The 18,677-nt window shown below is 37.5% G+C and overlaps 1 protein-coding gene across 14 annotated transcripts in view; it reads right to left on the minus strand.

Moving 5' to 3' along the window:
* The window catches only part of NEK1 (NIMA related kinase 1), a 204,086-nt gene that overhangs the window by 11,440 nt on the left and 173,969 nt on the right, over positions 1 to 18,677 (minus strand). For all 14 annotated transcript variants that reach the window (XM_033215660.1, XM_033215672.1, XM_033215659.1 and 11 more), the window contains 4 exons: positions 6,697 to 6,848; positions 1,823 to 2,031; positions 708 to 838; positions 412 to 544 (listed from right to left, as the gene is read on the minus strand). In XM_033215660.1, coding sequence (XP_033071551.1) covers positions 412 to 544; positions 708 to 838; positions 1,823 to 2,031; positions 6,697 to 6,848 — 625 coding nt within the window. The remainder of the gene's footprint in view (positions 1 to 411; positions 545 to 707; positions 839 to 1,822; positions 2,032 to 6,696; positions 6,849 to 18,677) is intronic.

Raw genomic sequence — 18,677 nt, forward strand, 5'->3', positions numbered from 1 at the left:
AACCTATCATTATGTTGTCCAGGATGGTCTCAAACTCCTGGCCTCAAGCCATCCTCCCACTTAAGCCTCCCAAGTAGCTAGAATCACAAGCATGAGCCACTGCACCCAGCTAGGATTATTCTAATTGCTAGAGCTGTCCAAAAATCTATCTAGTAAGATTTTTTAAAATCTCATTCAAAGGTTACTTATAAATTAAATTAAAAATATGGACTTAAAGGACTTAAGTCAGTAAAAGTATATGACAGATCAGTAAAAGTATATGACAAAGTTAATATTATTATTGCTTAAAAGTAATATAGTTCCCATGTAGATTTCACAAAACGGATGTGATGTAAGCTGAGTCATATACATGTATTATCTTGTTTTTCTCACATTTATTGAAAATTATACAGACATGTGAGGAAATCTTACCTTCTTGGTAGGCTCCATCTGCCATGACTAAATGAAGAATCTTGGCATAAAGATGCTGATGTTCATCTCCCAAAATATTTTGAACTATTTTTGAACAAATTTCAATATTTTCATCTTCATCTTCATGAATAGCCTATACCAAATTCCCAAATATAAATTAATATTTGAATAACTTTCTCTAATTGTAGACTTCACTTTTTATTTATAATAAATCTAATGACCAATAAAGATCATTAACATTTCTCTAACCTTCAAACAGAGCACATTTTAAATGTTTTAATTGACTTTTCACTTACCTTTATTTTCTCATAAACCTCAAAGAATTTTTCAAAGCCCATTTCCTGCTCCAGATGAAGTCTCAGTTCCTCTAAATGGTTAAAGACACTATCGTATTCACATTCACTAGCAGTTTCCCCATCACTGTTATCTAAAACATAAAATTCAAAAGACTGAATAAAATAGCTCTTACCCTAACAGACTAAAATTCTATGACAAATGAATAATACATTGAAGTAGACTACTTCTACTTTCATTATAAACGGTTTTTGTCATTTTAATATTTGTCCTTTATTTGGTAAAAATTATGTATAAATCTGCCTAACAAGAATGTTACTTTTTCCTTTATAGATATAAAAAATAAATCAGGATGGAATCAAAACACTCCTAGAGCTGTTACTTAAATGAATAAAAAAGTGGAAAAAGCACACTCCATGTTTTGCTTTGAAGCAGCTAACCCTAACTACTATTTTCAAAAGTTGGTAACAAATGCGGGCCATACCATGGAAAAGCCTGCAGAAGGTAGACAACCTAAGACATACATCATTACATTTCAGGAAAGCACCTGGAAAGTATAAATGGCCAATATGTTTTGTCATGTACATGCTCAAGATACTTTGAAAAAAAAACATTACTTAGTCTTTTCACATTAGCTTTTCTTCCTAAATTAACACAATATAGTTACTGAAATAGACACATTTTCTATGCATCTTAGGGGTAATGTTATGAAAGAGCAAGTTTCCAAATTTATGAAATGAGTTTTTAGCACTTTAAAAACTGCTTTCAGTGTTAACCCTGCTGATTAATATATGCAGAAATTCTTTCTAAAATATAGAATGACAAGAAAACAACGTTATTATCTTTATTACTGGAAAAATCAGTCAAGAAATGGAGATTAGAATAAAAATGCTTCAAAAAAGCATTGACATAATAGGAAAGAAAAAAATTTAATAAAAAAATGGAAAATCACATATTTGTATGAAAAGAAAAAGAGTGAAAAATGGAAGAGACCCAGAGGCATGCTTCAGTTGTATTTAAAGTTGGAAATGGTCCACAGCAGAGATTAGAAAACTATATTCCACTTGAAATATTTGTAAACTGAAAAAGAAAAAGGTCCAAAACTCTGATTATGCACCTGAGTGCCATTCTTCGTTCAGGGCACTTTCACTGCTGGGATTGTCATCTTCATCTGCCACATCTGTCCCATTTGCAGTTGGCTCCACATCACTGTTCTTTAAGACTGACTCTTCTTCTTCACTGTATTCTTCACCAGGTTGTTCCCTAAGTAACTGTTCCATCGAGGCCTGCAGCTCTTGTAAATCTGTGTCAGTTTCTTCAAACACACTGAAATTTAAAAGATTTAACTGAAAGTTTCAAACATACTGAAATTTACGAAGTTAACTAAAACTACCTCATGCTGAAATGTTACTTTTACTCAATATGGAGGCACTTCTACTTAAAAAATCCTAATAGATAACAAAAAATCTGAAAAAAACCTACATTGTTTTTCACCAGTAAGTTGATGACGAACACAACACCTATTCTGGAATTCATAAGCCAGACGATGATTTGTTTAAAATGATCCCAACTTGCCAAAGAGAATCACATAACTATTAATGTTACTCATTGCTTAAATTCTGAAACAATGTTTTGATATTTTAAGAGGCCAGACTATAGAAATTTTTCTAAAACAAATAATAGTAAATTATTTTCTCTTTTATGGAATTCTGTAATTTTCAAAATATCCATGTGGCTAACAGCTAGACACTATACAAAAGGCTTTCCATATAAATGCCCACTGGGCATTTGAACTTTTAGAAACAGAAATACTTAGGAAATTATATATTCATGTTAACAGGATGACCCAGTGAATAAAATGGTCACCAGAAATCTTATCTTTAGATGTTTATTCTTAAAAATGTTCTAAAATACATAATAAATAGATTTTCTGTGTAACTAGCCTATACCAACCATCATAATTCTTCACTGGAGAATCTTGTTTCTAAAGTATTGGTCAGAATATTAATTCTGTTTTCATGGGATTATAGATGCTGGAATGAAATAACTCACATAAATAATACCTTACATTTATATAGAACTTTCGTTTTTTAAACAGTTTTATCCTATTACTCAAATTTTATCCATAAAAAATCACTTTAGAGACATGAAAACTATGAAGCAAAGTGTTTAAATGACTTGGTCAAGGCCACATAGTCAGTAAATGACAGAGCACTGAAATCTAGTCCTTTGACCACTTCTGTAACATCCGAGGAACATACTCAGAAAATTTTTTTTCCTTTTATGATTTGCTTCTTTCTCCTAACATGGAATGTAAATGGAAAAGTTTGTAGACTAAAGGAGTTAATTGATGTTTTAGATCTCTGAAGACTTCTGAAAGAGATTGTGAACCTAAGCCGAGGATTTCATCTATCAGGAATGCAATGCTTAATAGGACACAAGGGCTAATTAAGGCCTTTCTAAGAGTTTAGACTCAAATCAAATATTTACTGAAGAACTAAAATATAAACACTATTGTGCAAGACTGTCAGTATAATTTCCATTAACAGAAAGAGTAAATAATCTTTTTATGTAGAAATATCTTCATTTTGTACTTATATATACAAACTCCTATAATTTGACTTGTAGGAGCTATAGAAAATCTAGGCATCTAATTAGAATGAGAAAATAGTGTCTAATCTCTTGACTCATCCCACTAGTAGCATTTAACTTAACATACAATTACAAGACTAATTTAGGCTGGGTGCAGTGGCTCACGCCTGTAATCCTAGCCCTTTGGGAGGCTGAGGCAAGAGGACTGCTTGAGGCCAGGAGTTTGAGACCAGCCTGGGCAACATAGCGAGACCTCTCTAGAAAAATATTGCAAAAAACTTGGCTAGGCATGGTGGCATGAGCCTGTGTTCCTAGCTACTAGGAGTCTGAGGCAGGAGGACTGCTTGAGCCCAGGAGTCCAAGGCTGCTGTGAGGTATGACTGTAGCACTGTACTATAGCCAGGGCAACAGAGTAAGACCCTATCTCCCAAAAAAATTTTATTATAAAAAAAAAATCAACGGAGCATGCACACCTGCTATGTACCATTACTACAACGAGTAAATATTGACCTGTTCATAAAATCATCTAGTGGCTAGCCTAGAGGAAATAGTGCCCTCTGCAGATGGTATTCAATTGAGGCAGCTAAGCTTGCCACTGTAAGAAAGTATGAGAAGATTAAGATCTTTTACTAAATGAGCACCAAAAAACTTTAAGGTACTTAAAAAAAATCTGGTCTTGAATTCAGTTATTAGTTGGCTTTCTTATAAAACCCTGACTAAATTTTAGACCAAAAAAAAAAAATAATAATTTTCCAAAGACAAACATCAAGTGAAATATCCCTATAACAATATGAAGTAACATACTTTAAAAACAACTTGGTTTTCAGATTTTTCAATTAATACTAAAGGCTTCTAACTTAAGTTTTAAGATAATATTCTGTCATCAATTGTTCATTAAAAGAACACATGCATAACACAAACTTAGCAGCTTAGAAGAAAGAAAAAAATAAAAGAACATAAGCCACAAATAAGCTGCGGTTCATTCAGATAAAAATAAATGATTTCATAAAATTTTGGGAAAAAAAATTTTAAAAAATTTTACTTAGCAGTTTGTCAACAATAAAAATCCTAAATGTTGTTATGTTCTCCAATAGGATTAATAAAAACACAATATTTCAGTGTTCAACGACCACAGTCAAGTAGAAGAAATAAAAGTAAAAAGGTAACTTTTCTTCTAGATTGTAAGGTCATTAGTAAAACCTACAGAACTCTAAGAAAAATGAAAAAGGCAATCTTTTAAAAATAAAGTTTCAGTAGAAACTTAAGAAGTTTGCAAGGGCAAGGCTTAAAAAAGAACCAAAAACCAGAAAATAAAATGTGCCAGCGGCATCGATCTATGTAACTCATTACGGAAGAAAACATTATGAGAGTGATATAATACTTTCAATCAGATCAAAATACAAGTTCTTTCCAAAGGTAAAAGTGAAAAACAGAAACAAGTTCAAAAAAATTACAAAATAAATTATAAAAAATTCTAATATTTTATAACTTTTTCTCCTGGTGATTTGAACACACTGTACCTTCTCGCCTTATTTTAGGAAACTCTGGTTTTATTACCCCAAAAAGTGTGTAACATTTGTCTGAGGGGGTTGAGAGGGCTGACCAACACTGAACAAGGTAAAGGAAGGTTCTTATCTAAGGGGCCATCACTCCTCACAGCTCTCAGAGGTATTGCTTGTTAAATTTCCCTCCTAGATTCAGGATTCCCCACGAATCACAAAGAAAGCAATTTTGTGAAAACAACCCAATTACATGCAGACCACGTGTGTACTCAGACATGTGTACACACACACGAACAAAACTAGTCAACCTCGTAACTCCCCATTGCCATGGCTTTGAAATTATACATGGCAGGAGGTGGATGTGGAGCTTTCTGGTCATTCTCCTGGGAAACTGTAGAGCACAGTCATGAATTGCTTAACAACAGGGAGCATTCTGAGAAATGCATTGTTACAGCCAATTTCATTGTTGTGCTAACATCATAAAATGTACTTACACAAACCTACTCAGTATAGCTAACTACATACCTAGGCTATATAGTACAGCCTGTTACTCCTAAGCTACAAACCTGTACAGCATATGACTGTACTCAATACTGGAAACAACGGTAACACAACGATATCTGTCTATTCTAAATATATCTAAACATAGAAAAGGTACAGTGAAAACACTGTATAAAAGATAAAAAATGGTAAACTTAATAGGGTACTTATCTTAGGTCATTACTATACACTACTGTAGACTTATAAACACAGTATGTGCTTAGGCTACACTAAATTTATAAATTTATTTTTCTGTAATAATAAATTAACTTGGCCAGGCCCAGTGGCTCACACCTGTAATCCCAGCTATTTGGGAGGGTGAGGTGGGAAGACTGCTTGAGCCCAGGAGTTGGAGGCTGCAGTGAGCTATCATCATGCCAGTGCACTCCAGCTTATTTATTTTTCATTTTTGAGACAGGGTCTCATTCTGTTGCTCAGGCTGGAGTGCAGTGGCATGATCACGGCTCACTGCTGCCTCAAACTCTTGGGCTCAAGTGATTTTTCCACCTCAGCCTCCTGAGTAGCTGGGGCTACAAGGTGTGTGGTAACAAACCTGGCTATTTAAAAACATTTTTTTGGCTAGATGTGGTAGTAGCTCACGCTTGTATTCCCAGCACTTTGGGACCCCGAGGTGGGCAGATCGCTTGAGGTCAGGAGTTTGAGACCAGCCTGACCAACATGGTGAAACCCCATCTCTACCAAAAATACAAAAATTAGCCAGGTGTGGTGGCAAGTAATCTCAGCTACTCAGGAGGCTGAGGCAGGAGAATCACTTGAACTTGGGAGGCAGAGGTTGCAGTGAGCCAAGATCAAGCCACTGCACTCCAGCCTGGGTGACAGAGCAAGAGTCCATCTCAAAAGAAAAAAAAATTTTTTTGTAGAGATCGTGTCTCACTGTGTTGCCCAGGCTGATCTCAAACTACTGGGTTCAAGCATTCCTCCTGCCTTGGCCTCCCAATGTGGTTGGTGGGATTGTAGGCGTGAGCCACTGTGTCCAGCCTGCACCCCAGCTAGGTGATAGAGACCCTGTCTCTTAAAACAGATAAATATACAGAAGACATAAAAGCAGAGGTTAATGATGAAAAAAAGAGCTAGGTAAGTTATCTCCTCCTTTTTCCATACAAATTCAGAAACTCTTTTAATGCTGTTTACCAATGACATTATAGCCACTGTGTCCAGCCTGCACTCCAGCTAGGTGACAGAGTGAGACTCTGTCTCTTAAAATAGATAAAAATAATATACAGAAGACATAAAAGCAGAGGTTAACGATTTAAAAAAAGAGCTAAGTTATTCCCTCTTTTTTACATATAAATTCAGAAACTCTTTTAATGCTGTTTACTAATGACATTATACTTACATGTCTTCAGAATCAGAAGGTCCTTCTTTAATGTTTTCATCTTCAATTTCATCTATTTCAAGATTGTCTTGACGAACATCTCCTACGGTGGGAACATCCATAAGGGTTCTGAACAGCTTTGAGAGATCTGGAAGTGAACATGTCCTTAACATCTAAAATAAAAATCAGCAAATTTCTTATTAGGAGAAAGATAATTAAAACATAAAAATGAGAGAAAACTAGAACTAACCACAATTTTGTTACATAGGTATATATATAAATATCTATATATAAAATATTTTTAGAGCTAGAGGATTCAAAGGTGACTTGCATAAAGCTAGAACCTAATTATCTTGAATTTCAGCTCAGTCTTTTTTCACAGGAAACTAAACTTGTGAGTTATGTTTGGGTTCTAGCACAGGAATTCCCTGATACCACCTTTGAAAAGTGGGAGAGGTGTTTATTTAGGTATACACATGGAATGGACTTGGATTATCTGTCAGGAATCAAGCAGTGCTAGAAACTACCTGTTTTCTCCTTCTCACTCATGACCCATTTGTTCCTCTTTCATGGTGTTTCTGCTAAATGTTCCTCTCATCTTCCTGTGGTCAATTTGCCCCACAGTCTTGCCCAAATGCTGCAGCATGTTAGTCTGAAGTTTGGCTAAGTGCCACCACACATAATCCATGGCCCCTTGTTATCACTCAATTGTAGGAACTGCTGATTAGCCACATACTGGTGAAATCAGGGGCCTCAAATCAGTGCAGAGAGAAGCCTATCAGTGCTTCCCTGACCATGGGACTGAGTGAAACCTTTCTCACTAGAACAGAAGGCTGGAAGGACAAGCACTTTGATGTCAATGCTGAGTATAATTTGTAGGAACAGTAAGAAGAAACTCAGCCAACTGAGTTGAGGAAAGAAAAAAGCACAGTTGAGGTGTTGAAAATGTGAATCTGTACTGTATAAGACAAGGAATAATAGAAATAGCCTCTGTCCAACAACCTTTCAACAATTAGAATGTGATAGATAGACAGAGCTATGAAACTACCTACATACATAACTCTCACAGCTGGGTTAACCCTAAAGGAATCTGTGAGGTTTGAAACATGACTACTAAGGCACTGATAAGAACTCTTCACCAGATGGGAGCCTGTGAGGAAAACACAATGTTTAGCATATTAATGAAAATTTATATACTTGGCCAATTTTATTGGTACAATCTGTTTTTGAGAATAATGAAAAAGATTTCCATTATTTGAACATAATTTAAATGTTTTCACATTCAAGGGAAAAACTGTTAGGAACTACAAGTTGGTAAAAGTACACTGCTTATTAAATCACTTAGTGATGGTACCGAAAGTATTTCTTTTGCTGAATTTCCCACTGTCTGCAGAATAACACTTTCCTTGTTAATTATTTTATTGGTTTGAACCATGTATATTATAAACTAGCACTATGTACCAGAAATGGTTTCCTTAGGTACCAATAAATAGCACATAAGCATTATATACTTAAATTTGAGGGGACTACATAAAATAATGCAATATTTTTTAGGCTAAGATACATTTTGGCCCTGATAAAATAATCTCAATTCTAGTTTACTCCTTTTGCTAACCAAAAGAAATTTCAAGTGGTCATGTAACTTGACAACTTATCTGCCGGAACAGGTTTATACCAACCCACTAATCTGACAGCTATCAACTGGATAAGCCCTTCACGTTCACAGTATTCCCTGGTAGACTAATAAGTCCCCCCACTTACTCCCCCTTGGCTTTGGAGGTTTTTTTCCCTGTAGATTTATTTATTTATTTATTTTCATTTTTCCTTTTCATCTTTTAACAATACAAATGATTTTTTTATTTTAATAGTTTTTGGGGTATAGGTGATTTTTGGTTACATGAGTAAGTTCTTTAGCAGTGATTTCTGAGATTTTGGTGCATGCAACACCCAAGTAGTGTACACTGTACCCAATGTGCAGTCTTTTATCCCTCACCTACCTCTCACCCTTCCCCCCTTGAGTCCCCAAAGTCCATTATATCACTCTTATGCCTTTGTGTCTTCACTTATTCCCACTTATAATTCCCACTTATTCACTAGTTCCCACTTATAAATGAGAACATATGCTATTTGGTTTTTTATTTCTGAGTTATTTCACTTAGAATAATGGCCTCCAGCTCCATCCAAGTTGCTGCAAAAGACATTATTTCATTCCTTTTAATGGCTGAGTAGTCTTCCGAGGTACGTATATTTCACATTTTCTTTATCCACTCTTTGGTTGATGGGCAGTTAAGTCATTTCCATATATTTGCAATTGCAAATTGTGCTGTTATCAACAGGCGTATGCATGTGTGTGTGTCTTTTTCATATAATGACTTCTTTTCCTTTGGGGAGACACCCAGTGGTGGGATTGCTGGATTGAATGATAGTTCTACTTTTAGTTCTTTAAGGAACCTCCATACTATTTTCTATAGTGGTTGTACTAATTTACATTCCCACTAGCAGTGTAAAAGTGTTCCCTTTTCATCACATCCAAGCCAACATCTATTGTTTTACTTACTGTTATTTTTTTTTTTGAGACGGAGTCTCACTCTGTCGCCCAGGCTGGAGTGCAGTGGCGTGATCACAGCTCACTGCAAGGTCTGCCTTCCATGTTAACGCCATTCTCCTGCCTCAGTCTCCTGAGCAGCTGGGACTACAGGCGCCCGCCACCACACCCAGCTAATTTTTTGTATTTTTAGTAGAGATGGGGTTTCACCGTTTTAGCCCGGATGGTCTCGATCTCCTGATCTCGTGATTCACACGCCTCGGTCTCCCAAAGTGCTGGGATTACAGGTGTGAGCCACCGTGCCCCGCCACTTATTGCTTTTGGACTTCTTAATTATGGCCATTCTTGGCCAGACACAGTGGCTTGCTCACACCTGCAATCCCAGCACTTTGGGAGCCTGAGGCAGGTGGATCACTTGAGGTCAGGAGTTTGAGACTAGCCTGGCCAACATGGTGAAACTCTGTCTCTACTAAAAATACAAAAATCTGCCAGGTGTGGTGGCGTGTGCCTGTAATTCCAGCTACTTGGGAGGCTGAGGCAGGAGAACTGCTTAAACCCAGGAGACGGAGGTTGTAGTGAGCCGAGATCACACCACTGCACTCCAGCCTGGGCGACAGAGCGAGACTTCATCTCAAAAACTAAAGAAAAGAAAAGCAAAAAAAAAAAAAAAAAAATTATGGCTGTTCTTGCAGGCGTAAGTGGTATCTCATTGTGGCTTTAATATGCATTTCCCTGATGATTAGTGATGTTGAGCAGTTTTTCATGTTTGTTGGATGTTTATATTCTTTTGAGAAATGTCTATTCACGCCCTTTGCTCACTTTTTGATGGGATTTTTTTTTCTAGTTTGTTTGAGTTCCTTGTAGATTCTGGATACTAGACTAGTAAGTTTGAAGCAGTTTATTCATCTTTGGACAAGAGAATTTTATAAAAGAACACTTTCAGTTCTATAATTCTGATTCTACTATTTCTATGTTGTTTAAACAATACTCTATAGTTTTAACATCCACAGAAATAACTCTTTCTGAAAATAATTGCTCATCTATGTAACACACTGCCTGAGATCTTACTTCATGTATAGTTTGTTTTTTTTTCATGATTGCTACATAATAATTTACACATCTAGCATTTGGTACCATTAAAAATTCAAACAGGAGTACAAAATTTTAGGGAACCTTAAAATGTTTCCTTCAGTTTTTATTGTTGATTAGTTCTATTTTTTTCAAAGATGTAGAGAACCATATAACATAGTGAATGAATTCAGTATTACTTGCATTAACCGAACTTCAACTAAAAAATTCTACTTCTTGTAATCCCAGCACTTTGGGAGGCTGAGGTGGGAAGATCATGAGGTCAGGAGATCGAGACCATCCTGGCTAACAGGGTGAAACCCCGTCTCTACTAAAAAATAGAAAAAATTAGCTGGGTGTGGTGGGGGGCACCTATAGTCCCAGCTACTCTGGAGGCTGAGGCAGGAGAATGGCATGAACCCGGGAGGCGGAGCTTGCAGTGTGTTGAGATTGCATCACTGCACTCCAGCCTGGGCGACAGAGCGAGACTCCGTCTCAAAAAAAAAAAAAAAAATTCTACTCAAAATTATTCTAATTCACTCTTTGAGCTTCAGTAGTTTTCATATGAAATTAGGAAGTAGTGGTATTCTAGTTACACTACCAAATGGCTTATGATGGGCACATCAGTTTAGCCTGTTTACTGCAATTAAATGCTGCTGCTGCTCCCTAAGAATAAACCTCTGTGAATATCTGCTTACTTCAACCCATAAATCAGGCTTGAAATGGATTTAAAACATTAATTTAAAAATTAGGAACACTTCCCAAAGGCAAAAACTATGGACATTATCTAAGAATGGAATACTTTAACAAATCAAAGACATCTAAGGTACATGTGCTATTTATGTGAATTATACGTTAATCATTTTTTGCCACTTTGCATTTGCTTTAACAAGAAATTCTCAAGTTTTCATAAAGGAGATCAGTTTTTCATCCCACTCCCTATCCACAAAACACATCTGGTCTCTCTCCATCCCTTATTCACTATCACCTAAAGTGAAGAAACACGAGCTGACTGAAGGCAAATTTGCAAGAGGGCACTGACAATAAAGTGTGTGTCCTTCCTGTTCTTTCTCAGATTTGCCTGCCACAAAGTGCATGCGTATCCTGTTTCCCTTCTGTTGCCTTGTGGTGAGCACAAATAGCTCAGGCCTATGCCAGCTTTCTAGGGACAAGATGGGTCTCACTCTCAGTCTTCCTGCTACTGGAGCTTGATGGATATAAAGCTCTTATTGTGGGTTAAGGAAGTTTGTTCTTCAGATTCCAAGGACTAGTCATTGGAGGAAAATATTGAGAGGCATGATTTTAGGCCAAATCTAAGCCACATTTTCCAGCAGAGTTTTATCAAAAATAAAACTGATATTATGATCTTTATCTGACTCTTTTTTTTTTTTCTTGGTTTTGTTTGTTTTTTTAATACCTCGGTGGTCATGACTGACTTTTTTATTTTTTTATTTTTATTTTTTTGAGACAGTGTCTTGCTCTTGTTGCCCAGGCTGGAGCGCAATGGTGCAATCTTGGCTCACTGCAGCCTCTGCCTCCTGGGTTCAAGTGACTCTCCTGCCTCAGCCTCCCAAGTAGCTGGGATTACAGGCGTGTGCCGCCACACCTGGCTAATTTTGTATTTTTAGTAGAGATGGGGTTTCACCATGTTGGCCAGGCTGGTCTCAAACTCCTGACCTCAGGTGATCCAGCTGCCTCAGCCTCCCACAGTGCTGGGATTAGAGATGTGAGCCATTGCGCACTGCCATGACTGACTTTTATGTCATTTTAACTGGCTGCAAATGAAGCGGAGTTAGCAGGTAATTTTCTTATCTCAATCTACTTCAGATTTCATAGAATTATAAATTAATCAAATCTTGAAAATATTACTATTTTTAAAAATTCGATTGGAAAAAATATACTGATAATTTCCCTTTATAAAATCATAACAAATGCAAAGTTTTGATTTCAATCTTTACAAATCTATGTTGGCCTACAGACCATTCAACTGAATTATGAAGGCATGTATCCCAGCCAGGAGTAACATCTGAAGAATACCTTCATACCTGACTAGCAGGCTCCAGATAAGGTAGAGGAGAAATGGAGCTCATGTACACAAACTTTCTCCACCAGCCTTGCTTCAATTTTTCCAATTATTTATGATCATGTATTTTATCATTTATATTCTCCAATTAGAATGGTTCCATAAGCAGAGGATTTTTGTCTGTTTTCCTCACTACTGTAACTCTAGAATTTAGAGTGGTACCTGGCACATAGTGGATATTTAATAAATATTTATTGACTAAATGAATCTGCCTTACAATAGCTTGACTCAGAGTGAGAAGCAGAGGGGTGGGAACTCCACAAATTCATCCTGTATCCACTTGTGAGGACAACCAAACAGACTTCATCAGTTGGCACTTTTAAAGAAACTGTTGTTCTTTAGAGAAGAATACAACACTGTATCACTGGCTTTAAACTGCTTATCACCTGTTCTACCTTTGTTCCTTCTGAAGGTGGAACAGTGTTTCCATAGACCGATTTCTACTTTTTTTTCTTTTTTGAGATGGAGTCTTGCTCTGTCGCCCAGGCTGGAGTGTAGCGGCCTAATCTCGGCTCACTGCAAGCTCCGCCTCCTGGGTTCACACCATTCTCCTGCCTCAGCCTCCCGAGTAGCTGGGACTACAGGCATGTACCACCATGCCCGGCTAATTTTTTTGTATTTTTAGTAGAGACGGGGTTTCATCATGTTAGCCAGGATGGTCTTGAGCTCCTGACCTCGTGATCTGCCCACCTCGGCCTCCCAAGTGCTGGGATTACAGGCTTGAGCCACCATGCCTGGCCGACTGATTTCTACTTTTAAAAGCCTCCTTGTAAAAGGCTTTTAATCAAAACCCATCACTGATGAATTCTCCCTAACAGGACCAAGAAAAGGAAAGGTTTATGGTGGAGAATGAACTTTAAACAATGCTTCACCATTATCTTCTACTGTTGGACTTCTTTGGCCTATTCCTTTCTCAAAACAAAGGTAGATTTGGTAAGGTACAACGCAATCATATGTAAAAAGTCCCTAACTGATGAATACATTCTATCCACAGATAGAATTTATTGGGCATTAACCGTGTAGTAGATGCTGAGGATATAATGGTGATTGAAAACAGACCTAGTCCTTGCCTTATGATACTTTTAGGGAAGAAAAGTATCCTGACTCTGGGAATTCTGAACTTAGAAAAGTTATCACCACAAGACCAGAGAACAGTTCTGACAACAGAAAGGAGAAAGGCTTATCTATGTTTCATGAGCCATAGGTCTCTGCTGGAATAAGACTGACGGGGGTAGCTGGGGGAGGGAGGGAGGAAGAGAGAGGGAGAAAGAGAGGGAGAGAGGGAGGAAAGGAGAGAGAGGGAAGGAGACTGAGATTGAATGTCTCTTTGATGGAGTTCACTGAATATACGGACCCAAACTTTTCAGTCTGTTCTGATTCGTGGGCTATAAATTCTACCATTCTGTTCACTTAACACCACAGATGTGTGGTGTTAATTTAGTTTATGCCACTTTTTTTTTAAAGTAACTCTTTACTCCTTCAAACTACAGTTATTAATATTTAAATATTACAGCTAAGTTTTTTTTGAGACAGGGTCACACTCTGTCATCCAGGCTGAGGCGTGATGGCATGAACACTTACTGCAGCCTTGACTTCCTGGGCTCAAGCCATCCTCCCACCTCAGCCTCCCAAGCAGCTGAGACTAGAGGTGGGTGTGTGATATCATGCTTGGTTAATTTTAAAATTTTTTTGTAGAGATGGGGCTCACTATGTTGCTCAGGCTGCTCTCAAACTCCTGGGTTCAAGGGATCCTCTCGCCTTGGCCTCCCAAATACACCTAAATTTTATGCCACATTCCTCTACAACAAATTCCAAGGTTTTCCAGGCAAGTTTTCATATAAGATGGCAAAGCAGCAAGTACTTCACCACAGGCAACAGTTATTTTATGAATAAATTAGTGATAAACAGAAAGTACAATTTTAAATGACCTTTAATCAGTCTTTGTGTAAGAAACTAGATCAGTCACTTCATGTCACTAATATGTCCTTCAAAATCTACACTGACACACTATGTACTTTACCTCTCTGAACTGTAATTTCCTCACCTGTAAAATGGAGACCACAGTATTAATGGCCAGGCACGATGGCTCACGCCTGTAATCCTAGAACTTTGGGAAGCTGAGGTGGGCAGACTGCTTGAGGTCAGGAGTTCAAGACAAGCCTGGCCTACATGGTGGAACTCCATCTCTACTAAAAATACAAAAATTAGCTGGGCATGGTGGCAGGCACCTGCAATCCCAGCTACTTGGGAGGCTAAGGCAGGAGAATCGCCTGAACCCAGACGGCGGAGGTTGCAGTGAGCCAAGATTGTGCCACTGCACTCCAGCCTGGGTGACAGAGTGAGATTCAGTCTCAAAAAAAGTCTTTGTCACATAGGGTCCTTGTGAGAAGTAATTATATATCAAGCAGCTAGAACAGTATATAGCACACACTATTAGCCAGCTACTATTACACTAATAATTAGTATACTTTTATTAGATACCTTTGCAAAATCAAAGTAGTTCATAGTTATTTCCCAAGATAAAAAATATTAATAATTATGGACAATGCAAGGCTGTTTTCTGATTTCTACTATTTTGCTTAAATTTTAATGAGTTACAGTCATACATCCTACTAGTAACAACAGAAAGGTCAGTATAATCTGTATTACTCTGATAATATGGTCTTAAATTTGGTACTTTTTTATTACCACCAAGAAGTAAACATCATATTAGTAGCCTCTTTCCAAAATTTTATTGGTTGTTATCCAATAACCCTATATAGAAAATTAACTTGTTTAATATTTATGAATGTATTTGATAAGGTGTTCATAATTGTAGTTCATTGGAAAGGTGTAGCACTCAAAATTAGACATTCCTTTGAGGCATTATTAATATTTTTAGCAGTCAAAGAGGGTTGACATATAACATAATTTAAACACTTTCCAGGCTGCATTAGGTCAACTGTAATCTGTGGCAGTATTTCTTGAGTGGGGAATGTGGACCACCAGTAGCAGAATTACTTACAGTGTGTGCCAAAAATGCATATTCCTGACCTCTGCTCCAGATGTATTAAAACAAATACCTTTAGATGCGAGGTATAAGAATCTACTTTAGACAAACATTCTTCATGGTACCCATGTTAAAATTCTAGCGTTAAGGCTCTATGGTTCAAAACAAACTGATCATTAATCAATGGTGAATGAACAAAATGGTGAATGAACAAAAAGGTTTTCATAAAGAAGTTCTAGTTTTGACTAAAAATTGCTCTGTAACCTACGTTAACAAAAACAGCTGGCCACCTAACTACAGTCTAAGTTATAGTCATTTTCCATTATAGGTTATCAATCGTATCGCTGCCTCATTGGATTTCTAAGTTATCAGCCAACAACACAGAGTACTGCATGGCATGCCTTTGCAATGCCATCCACTGAATAATCTATTAAAAGCTTTATTGCAAAATGTGACTCTTTCAAAGACAAGCGGCTAATTCATTTGGTAATCTAGAATCTGTCCTTACATAAACAAAATCATGAGAAAACAACAATTTTAGACTGTTTAATTTTGACCTTTCACAAACTAACCTTCAGTGATCTCCAAGTGTTATATCTCATTTTAGCAAGTCACTTTGTAACTACCATATAAAATCATTTACTGTATTTACAGTAGAAATAGTATTGAAGTTATCACAGGTTACAGAATTTATTGGCTGTTATAGAAAACTCCAGTAGAGAAATCTCTTACAGAGGGAAGAAGCAAGGAAAGCATTTATTCCCCTAAATAATTTATATATTTCTCTCCTCTGGGGAATATGGCATAGTTTATAATTCTCTTTTCATTTTGACTATCAAACAAATCTCATATTCAATATTAATAACTGTGCATAATAGTCGCTAGTGGCTTGCTGATTTATAATGCATATTCTCTAGCACAACCTGTATATTTGGATGTGATCAATTCTTCCGGTCTGAAGCAGGGTATAAACAAATATGTAGCATAAAAGGAAGGGCAGTCTTCTAGAATAACCGTGCTTATTCCAGGTCAACACTTATAGCCCTGCTGATGAATGGTGGCAATCAAAGCATTACTCTGATTGCCAGTCTTATAGTGATCAACTAAGCCACTAACTACTATCTGTATGGTTGCTTAAACATGTAATTCAGTTTACTGTCATTACATCTTAGTTTCTGCAAAAAGAGCCATTTAAAGTACATTAGAAGAATGCCTTAGTATCATGATCCAGAGCATATTCCCAGAATTCTAGGTCTCTAAAGATGTGGCTAAGGAACTGCTTGTGAGGTGTAGGGCAGGGTAGGGGCAAGAGGACAAGGGAGGACTTGGGCCACAAGAACAGCTCCACTTTTATCTCTTTAAGACATTGCATTCCTTTATTCAGAAAAAAAAGAGACATTTTCTAGAAACCGGGGAAAGGATCCCACAAATTTGAAAACTAAGGACATCTGCTTAAGGATAAGAATGACCGGAATCTTACCTCCTTCACATCTGAGTTACTAAGAACTAGCTGTAATGCCTCGAACACACTGTGCTATCTCATGTTAAAGATAGTTTATTTTGCTTTAAATGTTCTGCATGTCCCATCCACCATGCAAACTTTTTCAGAAATCTTTCTTTGTTCTAGGACAGACTTAATCATTTCCTCTTCAGTAGTCGCACTATCCCACATTCATCTCTCCATTACAGGAATTATCATAATGCATTATAAGTGTTTTCACTTCTTTGTTCCTTCTCAAACTGTGTGGTAGATAAGATTTACAACAACATCCTCAAGGTAAATACAAAAGTTTCCTAGAAAATTTCTTATACTACTCACCAAAGTAAACTGAGAGCATGAAGATATATTAATGTACATCTTATTTAAGACAGATCTTTGGTGTACTGGTTAACAATCCTCACATTAGGTATCACACATACATAAATGTCTAGATGTTATCAGATACTCAAAGACTAAGGTTAAGCATATTTGGCTGGGCATGGTGGTTCACGTCTGTAATTCCAGCACTTTTGAGAGATCAAGGTGGGAGGATTGTTTGAGCCCAGGAGTTCTAGACCAGTCTGGGCAACTTAGCGAGACCGTCTCTACAAAAAATTTAAAAATTAGCCAGGCATGGTGAAGCATTCACCAGCTATTTAGGAGGCTGAGGTGGGAGGATTGCTTGAGCCCAGGAGGTTGAGGCTGCAGTGAGCTGTGATTGCACCCCTGCACTCCATTCTGGAAGACAGAGCAAGACCCTGTCTCTAACATTAAAAAAAGATGAAGTGCATTCACAAATGCACTTCAAATAAAATCAGTGTAATAAGTGAGGCTGAAAAGCTAACAACTACCATATTAGAGTTTCCTGTATGTGCTACAGTAGCATGTCCTATAACTGTAATTTTCCAACCTGATGGCCAAAATGATGATGTCTGACATTACTTGGGATGGCAATTACTAGAAGTGGAAACGAAGCCAAGGCTCCACTTGAAAGACTATAATGAGTCACAGTTGAAAAGAACAAAGAGAAGCTCATTTCAGGCCAGGGTAACAGCAAGTGCAAACTCTACTGCAGGAAAGGGCGTGGTGTATCAAGGGAAAAATGTTAGAATGAGCTAGAGAAAAATGTTTTGAGGTCAGACAGAGAGGCAGTCAATGCCACATGAAACCTTGTAGACCACGGTAAAGAGTCTGAATGTTATTTAAGCAGCAGAAAGCCACTGAAATCTTAAGCATGGCTGTGATTTGACATAATTTATAATATTAAAAAAGACTTCTGGTTTCTATTTAGACAATGGATTTCACACAGGTAGCCACAGAATGAGGAAGAGAAGTTAGGAAATAATTGGTTGATATGACTAATAGATTGATGACATAGATGAATAATCTGTAGGAAAGAGCTAGAGTAATGAAGTTGAGTATCATCAGCATATAAATTATATTTAAAGCCTTGGGGTCAGATTACTTGGGAAGCAAATGCAAATAAAGAAGGTCCAGGATATAGCCTTGAAATATCACATTTGCCGGGCGCGGTGGCTCAAGCCTGTAATCCCAGCACTTTGGGAGGCCGAGACGGGCAGATCACGAGGTCAGGAGATCGAGACCATCCTGGCAAACACAGTGAAACCCTGTCTCTACTAAAAAATACAAAAAACTAGCCCGGCGAGGTGGCGGGCGCCTGTAGTCCCAGCTACTCGGGAGGCTGAGGCAGGAGAATGGCGTGAACCCGGGAGGCGGAGCTTGCAGTGAGCTGAGATCCGGCCACTGCACTCCAGCCCGGGCCACAGAGTGAGACTCCGTAAAAAAAAAAAAAAAAAAAAGAAGAAATATCGCACTT

This window comes from Trachypithecus francoisi, unplaced genomic scaffold (assembly GCF_009764315.1).
Source record: "Trachypithecus francoisi isolate TF-2019V2 unplaced genomic scaffold, Tfra_2.0 Lachesis_group1, whole genome shotgun sequence".
NCBI classification, from domain to species: domain Eukaryota; kingdom Metazoa; phylum Chordata; class Mammalia; order Primates; family Cercopithecidae; genus Trachypithecus; species Trachypithecus francoisi.